The sequence below is a fragment of the Vanellus vanellus genome, assembly GCF_965231255.1.
Source record: "Vanellus vanellus genome assembly, chromosome: 2".
NCBI lineage: Eukaryota > Metazoa > Chordata > Aves > Charadriiformes > Charadriidae > Vanellus > Vanellus vanellus.
Window position 1 is genome coordinate 126,831,618 of NC_138906.1, and position 13,085 is coordinate 126,844,702.

General features: G+C 41.2%; 1 protein-coding gene across 1 annotated transcript in view; it reads left to right on the forward strand.

Annotated features, from left to right (window-relative positions):
- Window positions 1-5,869: 5,869 nt before the first annotated feature.
- The window catches only part of RGS20 (regulator of G protein signaling 20), a gene marked incomplete at both ends in the record, with an annotated part of 39,174 nt that continues 31,958 nt past the window's right edge, over window positions 5,870-13,085 (forward strand). The window contains one exon of the mRNA XM_082499680.1: window positions 5,870-5,992. Within this exon, the coding sequence (XP_082355806.1) occupies window positions 5,870-5,992 (123 nt within the window). The remainder of the gene's footprint in view (window positions 5,993-13,085) is intronic.

The following is a 13,085-nucleotide window of genomic DNA, read 5'->3' on the forward strand; positions in this document are numbered from 1 at the left end:
TTTTTTCCTCCAGTGTGTAAAGGAATAAATGCAAAACATTAACAAAAAGTTGCCACACCTCTGTAAGGGACAGTCGTGTCTCACACCTCTGCTGGAGTTCTTCATGCATGTGGACAAGGTTGGTGCAGGTATACTCCATCCACTTGGATTTCCGAGAGGCATTCAGTGAGATGCATCTGCAGGTGCTCTTAAAAAAATAAACTCTACCGTGTTAAAAGGAAAGGTCTGTGCATTGATTCATAACTCTGGAACAGTATGTGTAGAACAGAGGGTAGGAAGAAATTATCAGCTTTCACAGTGCAGAAGGGTCGTCCACAGAGTGCAAAAAGCATCTGGCTGGAGCCTGTGCTGTTCAGCACGTTCAGAAATTTTTGAGAAGGGAGAAAAATAGCAAAGTGAAAACTTTGCTAATGATAGTGCAATGCCTTTGGCAAGCACCCAGTTAAACTGTGAGCCACCTTGCCACAGGATGGGGGGGTATGCTATGGATTTACACATGCTCTTATCCCCTGTCTGCCAAATGCTTGAGCACTTTAATTCTGAAAATTTTCAATCAGTGTGAGTCCCATGAGGCACCCTCTGTGTTAGGGAACTTCATGGCATTGCAAGGGTAGGCTTTGAGAAAGAAAACCATTATATAGTCATAACAGGAACCGGTCTTGTGTGTTCCTGTCATCACTATGACTGCAAGAGGTGATCCTCAGCAACCAGTACAAACCCATCATATGTCATCAACTTGAGAGAGTATCTCACAGTGCCATATTCGTGCTGGTTGATTCTCTGAACTGGATCTTGCTAAGGGGTTATGATTGGAAAAGTGCTATGCTTCATTTTTTTGGTAAGCATCTATCCTTTAGGATTCAGGTGCTGTAGAACAATTCTCATTTAGCTAATTTTGTTCACGTCAGTGCTTGTCCATTAACTCTTGGCAGTGCAGCTTCACTTGAAGTTGCTATATTTAGCTGACTTTATTGATGCGTGAAACACAGAGGAAAATGAAATGCATATCAGCATGCAGGAATACGAGTCATCGACTGCCTGGATCACAAAGAATAAAGATGTTCAATACTTTAATACTAGAAAAATGAATGCAGATGAGTCATCCTCAGAGTAAGACTACAGACAATTGGATCGTGAGAGTATTTTTCTGTTCTCCTTTCCTTCTTGTAATAAGAACAAGGTATCGTTATCTCTCATATATTCTGCAAATTGCCCAAGTGTTTTACACACCTGCCATTTAACCTTTCAGTATTCTGTACATCACCTGCCTGTCTCCTGCACATCTGCACAAGTTTTTAACATGTATAGAAGAAACAGCTTGGAAAGTTTCTCCAAGCAAAACAAACTTAAAAGGTCAGGAAAAGCAAACAGACTTCTCTAATTCACAAAATTTTCTTGACAAATGAAAAATCAAAAATGGCAAAATTTGTGAAGGAGGACATGTACACTATACACTACAAAAACACAGAGACTAGCCTTGCCTTTAAGAGCTACCATTCCTTAAATAAGTACTCATTTTATGCGATGGCATTCAGACACAGACCAATGTGATCGTGCTGAAGCCGTTTTATTACAATACTTGAAGTGTTATATACTTTTACTACAACGTGGGTTAGTATCGTGTCTTGTGCTCATTGGCCTTTAACCCTATATACACAAATTATTATTGGTTAAATACAGCTGTAGCAATACATATTCAGCATCTATTTAGGGGTCGCAGCAGTTTCAGTATCAATGTGTGAATTCCTTCTGTGAATTCCTCCTTCATGTCGACCTTCAGACTGTACCAGCTTGTCTTTTATCTCTTCTGTTGCACAAAGTTCACAAGCTCATTATTTCAACGTGTCCGTTGTTTTCCAAAAAGCTTCCCACAATTTTACCCTAAGGTTACTGATCGGAATCCAGGAATTCAGATCAGATCTTCTGAGTGCTCAAGCTTCTATTTTTCCAAGGCTTAAAACCCATCCTCCCACAGCAATGTGGAAAGGAGCAGTATGTACATCGCATGACAAGAGATGGATGTGAGGCGTAGGCATGGGCTTCTCAGCAAGACTTCTTTCAGCATGAAGCCCCCATGAGTGCATTGCAAGAGTAGGACATGTTTCTTCTATCACAGAACTAAGCGCCAGGTGCACTTGGTCAGCAGACCCTAAATTAAACCTGTTATTTTTTGGCAAAGGGGATTCTGTAGCAGGAGGGAGGTAACAGCAGAGAAGAAACAACTATGATTCAGGTCTGTTTGGGTGATGCAAAAGAGAAACGTTAGAGGCAATCTACCAGGTTTTGTAATGTATGAAATGAAGCCTTTTTGAGCATCAGTGGCTAAGTCTATGCAACACTCACATAAAGCAGGAGGGTCTTTGTTTTCTAGATTAACTGAGGCAGAGACATATGAAGTAAGTAGCTCAAGATCACACGAATGGGGAAAACCAAAGAACATACTGTTGTAAATCTAAAATACTCCTTTCCCCAAAGCACAGCTCCAGAGTATCACAGAAGACAATAGTGCAAAACACAAATAAACCTACAATAATCTGTCTCTAATGCAAGATGAGAATAAATATATCAGAATGTGCCCGTCTTTGGATCCTCCAGCACCTTATCTCATACACTGTGTCTTAAGGCCTGAAAAGGAAAACTGCTAGTTGTCGTCCAGAAGATATGATTTGCTCTTCTTTTCCACTGGTGGAAATTGTGTGTGTTATCTCTAAATTTCAGAATAAAATTAATAGAGATAATTATTTACATATTTTAATATTTTGTATTTTATAAGTTCACTGACTTTTTTAGTCCTTTTGATGCATTTTTGCTAAAAAACTTCACATCTGAGGTGCTCCTTTTGGCTTTTTAGTGGTAGGGAACAAAAGAGCCCAATGGCTTTTGAAAAATCTCATTGGACATCTAGATATGTCTTTAGATGCCCAATTTATCTGAAAAAAAAAAATCTGGCATGATTTGATATTGTAAGGAAGTATTATTAAGATTACTCACACACTGGAGCAAATCCCAGTGATTTCTGATGACCCACTGATATGCAACCAATTTCTTACCTAGGAGAGAAAATGCTGTGACATTTGTAACTTTTGAATGGACTTGACTTATTTTACAGTTCTGGTTTCTCCTTATTTTCATCTTAAAGGTTTCCCATTTAATCCATCTCTTGCAGCAGATTTCATGTCTGCCTCACAGGCATCAGGGAGGACCTGTGGGATAGAGGAATGGGGGATGCCAGATTCTTTCCTCTCTTGTCTAAGGGTGGAGGGTTGTCATGGAAGAGGCTTCCTTTCATGAACGCAGAAGTGACTTTTCAATGTAAGGAGATATAGGGTGCTTCACTGGACATTTTTCCTGAGTAATTATAGCAAGATTGGTCCACTGTGAACAGGATTTTTACTGCTTTGTCTGTCTTTGTTTTCTCCTCTTATCTTCACTGTAGTGTCTGTGTCATTGTGGGAAATTATTATTCTGTGAACATGTTTTTAAACAAGTCAATCCTGCTTCCTGCAACCAATATAGAATTATCTGACTTCTAGGTCTTAGAACTTGGCTCACTTTTCTTTTAAATTAATCAGATCTTGGCCTAAAGTTTCTGGTAAAGCTAACACACCACAATTTTGCAAATATCATATCAGGCAATCTACTGATTGCTCCACCACCTCTTTGAAATTAAATTTTGCATGCTTAGTTAAGGAACAACATGTATCTTATCCTCAATAGTGCGGTGTTTTCAAAAGAAAAATAAACATTTTATTGGAATAAATACATCTTCAATTTTTCCCCCCAGTAGAATGAAATAATGCCATGTTGTCAGAAATTGAAAGGGAAGTACTGTGCAGAAACAGGAACAGAAAGGCCAGAACAAAACTAACTCTTTATAGCTGGGGTTAAAATAGTAGAGTACATTATTTTAGGGAGTAGGGACAAGTGTTTATCTCATGAACACGCACTTCTGTATTGAAAGCTGGAGGGTCTCAGAGTCTCCAGCCCCTCTTTGCAGCTTATAGCATCTCTCCTACTCTCACTGTCAATCTGTGCTGCTTTGTGCTCTTTTCTAGATAAGGCATTCAGCACCTGAATGTGTAGGAGGAGCACCCTTCCATGGAAAATTGCTGCAGTACCAGGTGAAATAAAGCCCACCTCTGGGTTAAAATAAAAAATAAAATTAAATTAAATTAAATTAAAATAAAATAAAAACAAACCCAAAAGATCCTCTGACTTCATCCTCTTTCACATAAAAAAAGAGTAGGTCAGGCCAGTAGCTTCTTGGAAGAAAAAGGAAATGCTGAGCTACCCAGTGCTGCTGCGGACAGTCAGCCTGGGTAGAAGACAGAAAAGAAGGTGGTTACCTAAACCTCAGCAGTGACTCTGCCAAATTCAGACTTACTACCAGAGCTTATGCAGCAGCTTTCTTACCATACGATGGCGTCTAGTGCAATTCAGCTCACCAAGCCAAATGCTGGGGGGGGGGAGGGAGGCGGGGGGAAGTGTTCTCTCATTGTTCTTTGTTTTTCTCCTCAGCACTTACTGGATTTCTCTGAAAAAAGACAGAGATGTAACCAAGGCATTTCTACTCGCAAGAGGTGATATGGGGACAGATGTTGTTATCCCTACCTTATATCTACAATGCTGAATTGTCAAAACTTTTGACTCTTGGCAGAAAAAAAAACGTTGGTTTAGACATATTGTTCAACTGAGACAAAAACGATGTAAACTTTCAAAATAGATAGAATATCCCGTCAGACACTTTCAAAATGGAAACTCTCTTGGCTCCCCATTTATAGTAACTTTTCATTTGAAAGTTTCAGCTAATTCTAATAAAAATACTAATATAAAATATAAAATCATTAAAGCTGAAAGTATTTTGAAATTATTAAAAAATTAAATGATTTATTCTTTTCAGCAAACACTAACATATGTATGAGCTTAAGTTTCTGTTGTCTCCTGGGTAAGATTTTTTAAAAGGATCCTGAATGCTTTCCCACATGAGGAACACAGCTGTTTGCTTAGCTCTTGTTACAACAACATTACTAAAGTCCAGAACTATAAACAATGTTTAAATAATTACTTGAGTGAAAAGTTCACAATAATTTAATATTCCTCCTATTTTTTCTGTGTTTCTCCTATCTGTGTTTTGAAAAGCACAAAAAAAAAAAAAATAGCGAGCAAATGTTGACAAACAGAAGGCAAAACCCTGGCAGCCCTCTATAAAGCTAAGAGAAATAATCTATTAATAATCTACCTGGAGTCTTAGACTTTATATTTAGCTTGTCTCTATCCATAGACATGGCTGTTGCTCCAGTGGTGTTTTCGTTGGGGCTGGAAGGATTACCAGTAGACCATCTGTTCAGTCGGTAAGAAAAAAACGTGATTGACAGGTGCCACTGACCTAAGACAGACATCTCCATTTGGTGCTGCCTGCGGAGTATAACTACGTGCTGAGTTGCTTCTTCCTTCAAGATGTAAGTGAAATACATTCACTCTGAGGTGATAAAATGTGTTCCACGATTGTTGCAGCCTGTTTCTCTGACATGTATTATACCACTTCTTCCTCCTTCTCAATTTACTAAAACCTATGAAGTCATAAATCTAATCTCTAAGCTGGCACGGTGCTGAGGGGATGAGGCACCGCAGATATCTGAGGGCAGATAATCCTGTTTGTCTCCAGAACTGTGGAGGCTGCAGGGAGAACTGGCAAGCTGCAAGAGGCCCTGACATTTGCCCATCCGTGTAAGGACGAGCCATCTCTATGTTGTTGTCATTCAGCCCAATGTCTGGGATCTGGTTTTGTTTCATCGTTAAATAAAAGTGGTGCTTTTACCAAAAAAGGTCGTTGTAAAATTGGATTCAGGAACAGCCTTTTCATTTCTCGATGTGGAGGCAAGTTTTGCTCTACTTCAGGACTCACAGCTACCATGCAGACAACTGTCAAGCAAAGGAGACCCTCCAAAATGAAGATGAAGAGGATATTAAAGCAGCGCAGTGGATTTTCAAGGTAAGACAAAATCCAGGGTTATCCAAATGTCCTGAAGGAGGGGGGAAATGGTATATCTGGAAAGAAGCAAAAAGAAAGTGTTAAAGTCATGTATAACAACCATGGGCTATTTGTCACCAAGACATCCATATTCATGTAGTTTTCCTTTATTCCTGAGCATCATCCTTTTCCCTCCATTCCTTGGTGTGTTCCAACCACAGTGACAAAGGAGGTGGTGGTGTGCCTTCCTGTTAAGTGCCTGCCTTCAAACAACAGATTAAACACATCCATCTAACCCGTAAAAATGATTCATACTTTGTGGAGCTAATCCATGGATAAAAGGCTGAGGGAAAACCTGTTGCTTCACGGTGTTTAGACACTGAAGAGGTCTGCATTTTTTACTGATGCTACCTCAGATGATTTTTATTGGTAGTTAGCAAAAGAAGATATCCCAAAGAAATGAAACACGGCATAATACTAAAATCTATTAGGGTGTTAGAGTAAATCCCCTCTAGTGAACCTATAGAGCTGAACTGTTTTCCTTAATGGGAAACAATAGTCATCTGTCCTCTAGATTTTGTCAAAAGCCTGAATGCTGCCTGAGGGGTGAACCAACATTATTTACGGTGAGCAGCACACTCCTGTGAAGCTCAACAGAGCAAGAGAGACAGGTGCAAGAAACTATATCTTATTAAAACTTCGGTGCAGAAGCAGTGTGCCCTGGTGCTTGGTACAGAAGAGAATGTGACAGTAAGGTCACACACTCTTGGAATCACAAAATTTGGGGTTTTTTTCAGACTAACTTAGCAGCAGTCTGGAGAGGGACTAAGGCAGACAGTCAAGGTTGTTAGCAGGGTTGGTGAAAGGCAAGATGGGGAAAGAAGCCATTCCCCATTCCACATCTGCCCTACAGACATTCAAGTTAAAGCAAGAATTGAATTCTCCATCCCATCTCCTTAGCCAATGCATGTCCGTTTCAAGGAGAGCGTTTCATTTGAATTACAGGAATATACTCATCAGAAATCCTAAATTATTTTTGCTGAGAGGAAGTACTCAGCCTGCTTTGCCACTCTCCAGAGACTGTTTCTGATAATAAACCAAGTACACTCCTTTCAGAATTTCATGTCATTCTGTCTCATTATCTGTCCATTTAGCACACCAGCCTGGGGACTTCTTGGCCCTCTTGAAGGCAGAGGAGGTTTTGTCACAGGCACAATGGCGCCTGAATTTAACTCTTGATAGTCATACCTTCTGACAGCCATATACTGAGTTCTTCATAAATCATGTCCCCAGTCATTTCTCATTTAGCCATCCTATAATTCATCTCGGGTAAATTGTTCCTTTCAGCTTGGCAATCGCTTTTACAGCTTTCACCTAAAATCATAGTTTGTTGATGATTCTCTGAGAACATGGTGCACAGGACTGAGTCAGGGACCTCACAGAGGACAACATATTATTTCTCTGCTCTGTGAAAGGATTCATCTGCAGAGGGACCTAAATGACACTGCAAGGTTCAGGGCCACTTATTGTCCATAGTTCCTTAATCACCAGTGCTGCCAGCTTCCCTTCTGCTGCCTATCTGTCCCATTTACCTTGTTCTTCACTTATGTTTCTAAATGCTGCAGCTCTGCTGATGTGACGCTCATCTTTGGTAGCAGGGACAGCCTGCAGGGACAGCCCAAGAGATGCTCTGTAACCACTTCATGAGCTCAGCTGAAGTGAAATTGCTGACATGTGGAAGCTCTTGTATGAGGCCATATGCTCTGGGGGAACATGTCTCCAGAACTTCATAACCTGTATCAGCAAAAGATCCTTTCACACGCACAACGTAAGCAATGTTACTTAGTAGTTAATGAGTCTACAAGGACTGTGTTAGTGATAGGAAGTTAGAAAACTTACCCGTCTAGAAAGGTGTAGAGCCCTAAGGCTGGGGAACTAAAATAAATTGCAAGCTTTACTTCTCATGGGAAAGACATACCTTTCTTTTTTACTGGTAGGGAACCAAAGGACAGAGAGTTTACATGATTTCTTAGGTATTAGGAAATAAACTTGAAGTTTGTAAGGTTCAAGACCAGCTTGTCACTTACACTCCCAGAATAGACAAGATCACATTAAAACTTTTTTTTTTTTTTTTTTTTTTTCTGGCAACATTGAAGCCTTCAGAAAGGTCAGATTCTTTCTGGTACAATTTTTCTATATGTGACACTGATCACTGTAGACAAACTGTATCCTTAGACTGATAAATTTGCTTGACTGACAGGGACTTTGATCAGCTCTCATTAATTCCCATGTTCCCTTCCACTTTAGGTGAGGTGTTGAATTTGGTGTTTCTGAATGTGAGTGGTGGCTGCTTCTGAGAGCAAGTTGCCATCTAATTCAACATGCCAAAGTTGAAATATTAAATAAAATGGGATTAAAAAACTCTCAAACCAAATCTTTTAACAGAACATTTGAATTAGGTTTGTTTATTCTTGAACGTGCTTTCAAAGAGAAACTGAATTACAAGAGAAATGTTTCTGAAAAGTGGTAGGCAGAATTTAAAGGCCTTTTAAATTCTCTTCATGACGTTTAAATTAACTCAGTGAGTTGTTTATTTCTAATCTCCATTTGCATTGCTTAAAAAGCCTTTCCCTCTGACATGTTTGCACCTTGATTTATAAATGTGTTAAAAAGCAAAAGTGAATAAAATTTTTACAAGTCTCAACACAAAGATGCAAGGACTTACTTAACCCAGAGCTAACACAGACCCACTCTCACGTGCTCCCAATGTATTTTTTGCCAGTTAATAAAATAAACACCCCAGAAACTTTACACTGCACAGGGATATCGTGCTAGGTTGCAAATAGATCACAATATTTTCCTAATGACAAAATTTGGCTAAAGTCCTGTTACATAGAGCTCATTGCTATCATTTCCTCAGAAGAGGATGAGAATGTTCTCCACAAAGATGCCACACTTCAGTTCATGCCTAGGTTACATCTGGATAGGACCCATTGCACTGCTATAATATAATTATGGTTTCTAAGCATACAGGCTCCAGATTTGATTAGTTTTCCATGAATAATACACCTACAGACAATAGGTCACTGGGCAAACACAGATAGGACAGCAATGTCAGGGCTCTGAGAGCACTAGTAAGCATTAATGGCCCTGACCAGCCTCACCTAGGGCCTCCACCCTCACCCATGGACTCAGCAGCTCTATTTAAGCTCAGCTGTGGCAACCTGCTCCCTCCCTGCCTGAGCTGTGCTGAAGGAGTGCTGGTCTCCAGCTGAGGGACAGCCATGCCCGATTTGGTGATGGAGCTACCTGGTTGAGACCTTATACCCCACCCTGAGCTGACTTCTTGGCTTGGTCTTGGCTGTCCCTTGTCAATGTGAGGTTGCCTGGGGATTGTGGGACCTGATCTGGGAGGGCGTCTTCCACCTTGCTGTGATACTGCCTTATGATCTAGATCTTGCTTGGGTCTTCTCTGTGTCTGTCCCGTGTGCCTTGCTGAAGGGATGGGCTGTGGGATCCTCTTGGCTTCTAGCTCACGTTGCCTGAGGGATCAGCCCTGTTTTTGTTGCTCCCTGGCAAGCAGAATCCTTTCCAGCTCCTGTTGCTTTGCCTGTAAGTGCTTTCTGTCCTCTGTTCCCCAAGGCATGGAGCAGAGAGGTGAAGAAAAGCATAGTGTGCAGTGAGAAGGTGTGTCCAAGGAAAGGCAGAGAGTAGTTCTTAACCTTCCTTTAATGTCAGCCTGTAGGCTGAGGCCTAATGAGACCCTGGTTATACCAGCATTGCCTTTCTGCTTGCCAAGTCCTATGCTTTTGGGTTCTGTGGAAGGGACCAGTCAGAAACTGAAATGGCCACAAGCATGGTGTCTGGAGGAGCCGCTCAGGGGAAGTATGGTGTCCTTTTTCCTTCAGCTAGTTAATCTCAGCTCTGCAGAAATCCTTTGGGTTTGGAGATGTCAAACATTATTCCATGAACTGCATGTAATGTGAAAGTCGCTTGTGACCATGCATAGCTCATCTAAATTATTTGGCAACTGCTATGAATCATGAGTTGCTTGATAAAATAAGGATCCATTCACAAACAACTCGAGAAAGGTCAAAAATCATAAAAGATGTTATTTGCGAAGGACAGCCTGCCAGTGGAGTGATTGCGCTGCTTTGCCTGGTACTCTAGTGTCTTCAGGTGATGAGTGCTGTCAGTCATTAATTACTATTACTGTTAACAGTCCCTCTGAAGTCAGATATTTTCTTTATCTTTTGTAAGAGTAGGGAAAGTACTGATATTAGTAAATATACTCATGCTCTTAAGTTAATATAAATGTCTCCCAAGGACATTTTCATGTCAGAAGTGTTTATTTGGTGAAGCCTGTTTTCATATTTAGCCATGGTAGCATTTGTGTGTCTCAAAGCTTGTGATGGTGTCATAGGGTGTTAGGAACAAACCGAGCAGTAACTTATACCAGGAACACATTCTTTCTGTTCTTTTGAACAGGTGTCATGCTTATTTAATAGACTGAAACATAGTTTAATAGTCACCCTTTATCTAATTCTTATGTTTGAGATGGGCAGGGGATACAAACTGTATGGCTGTGGATTGAATCACTTGGCAGCTAACATTCTTTGTCTTTGCCAAGATAGTTATTCTTACACAGCAGATGAGACATGTTTGATGCTCTGTTTTATTCAGGAGCAACGTTTCAAAGGGAGACAGAATTCTGGGAGAGAAATAGGAGTATTACAGGGTATTCAGGACCACCAAGCATCTAGTCTTATTGACAACTTTTTTGATAATACAGTATACTTTCAGGTAGGAAAAAGAGTGGGTATTTTGCTGAATAGTTACAGATTAAGATAATGAGGTAAAATCATATGCAGTTGGTTTTAAAGGTAAGCAAAATTATTTCTAGGACAAACTGGAGAACACTATCTCTCTGTGGTCTTCTGTGCTTGTTAATTTTGTTTTCTTGACATGTATCCTTTATAACGAGGGTTTATCTTGTCCCTGAAGTGGTTTCACTAGTTAAGAAAGGGCTATTCCTACATATTTTTCCAGATTGTATCAATTCTAAAGTATCAATCCTTTTGAGACGTGCAGTGTCCGGCAAAATATTGGTGCGCATCTTGTCAGCAGACCTATTAGGAGGATTAAGGCCTGTCAGCTCCCAGCCCTGCAAGAGAGGGGTCAGGTAGAAACTGGAAGTGGCTTCTCTTGTTTGCTAGAGAATTCCTCCAAGGAAAAATTTGTTTCATGAATTGCTGCTTTCAGAGGTCATAAAGCTCTCCTGGGGCACAGGAGGCAGTATTTCAGGGTTACTCCATACCCAGGCCTATCACACTTATTAGGATCAGGTCATCCATGCTGTGAAAAAGACTGTACCAGTCATTTGGGGGGTTAAAGTCCTCCCTTTCTTCTGGTCATCTGAAGTAGGAGATCTGTTAGCTTAATTATAGTACTTGTAACTGTGGTAAAGACCTTTCGTATTTGAAGGATTTACATTCATCAGCGTATGAATCTGCTGGTCGGGTGAAGCTCCTACAGTTTTCTGTATTGGGTGACGGAAGTAAAACAAACCAGTAAGTGGAAAGTAAAAAGTACAGGACTGGAATCCAAAAATAAACATTAATAACTATTTAATAATTATTCTCATAGCTAAAAAAAAAGCATGATCTCCAGCAGGCTGTGGTCAGCTCAGTGATCAGCATTGCTGTGTGCCGCATTTAGGTGCGCTGGTGTCCCTTAGAGCCAACGTGTCTGAGCTGGAGACTAGGTGTCTGCGTATGTATGAGCAGAAGCGAGTACATATGGATAGGATTCACAAAGCCACAATTCTGGAGAGGAGGCCATCAGCAGAAACACCAAATGACATTAGAGATAGATCTCTCCTTACATTTATGAATCACAGACCCGGACACCTCCCTGTCCTGACATGGGACAGAAGAGTGCTTTCTCATTTGACAGCCCAGCACTTACTGCCGTTGCCCAAATTATGGGAAGTCCAGGTTCGAAATCTTCCCCTGAGGTGACTTGAAACCACACGCTCCAGACCAATAACATAACTACTTACTGCAATGTGCCTGTGACAAGGACAGCAGGTGTCCCTTCCTTCCCTTGTGTTGAAAGCGTTCTTTGTCATATAATAATTTAATATTCCTTGTATAGAAAGGTTGGTGATGCTTTACTGTGTTTAAGGCACTTATCACAGAAGGGTCTGAGATTCAATGAGAAATACTGCCATTTTCCTTTTTAGCAGGTATTCAGTGAGGCCCACATGAAAATCCACAGGGAGGTCCCTTGCAGTTAGATTGGAATGTCATCCTCCTTCCCGTCTGTCTGGTTAGTTGGCTCTGAGCCAGGGAAGGCACTTCTGAAAGCTGAGACTGGCAGACCACCTCGAGGGGCTAGGCCACCAGCCTGGGAGATCAACCCATGCAAATTCAGAGTGGAAGAATCCTGTATCTCCAACAAATGTGCTAACAGCAGCATTCAGATGTGTAGGTCTGGGGGAGGGGGGAGCTGGGTGGTATCTGGGGCTGTGGTTCCCAAATGAAGGGTGATGCACATACAGTGCCAAATCAGGCCCATAACTTCCTTGGAAAGATGCAGCATAAATGCTGTTTTCTGCGATCGAGAGTTTCCTCTGCCCCTGTGAGACAGCTGCCCATGCAGTGTGTTGGTGTTTGTTGGATGGCGTGTTTAGATACCGGCTCTGTCCACACAGGATGAGGGAGCAGGAGCAGGAGCAGGTCCTGTGCCTAATTCAGCTCTGTGGGTCCTGCTGAGAGCCACGGAGGAGCACAATGTGCTGTGAATGGGGCACTTTTTGGCAGACCTGGCCCTGAAAGACATGCAACCAGCCACTGGCTTAGCTAATATCGGTGGACAGGACTCATTTTCACCACTTGCTTGCTACCCCTGGGCAGCCTTGCAGAGACCTTTCATGTTTGGTTTGGGGTTTTCTCCCCATGTCTCTGAGTGTCCTTAGTATACTAGTCTGTTCCAGGCAGCTCACACCATTAAATACAACTCTTTTAAAAACTAATGTGCTTTAATCTTTAGCATAATACATGAATGTAAGAAGAGATTAATGTGGCTTATGCAGGAATTATTCTATCAGACA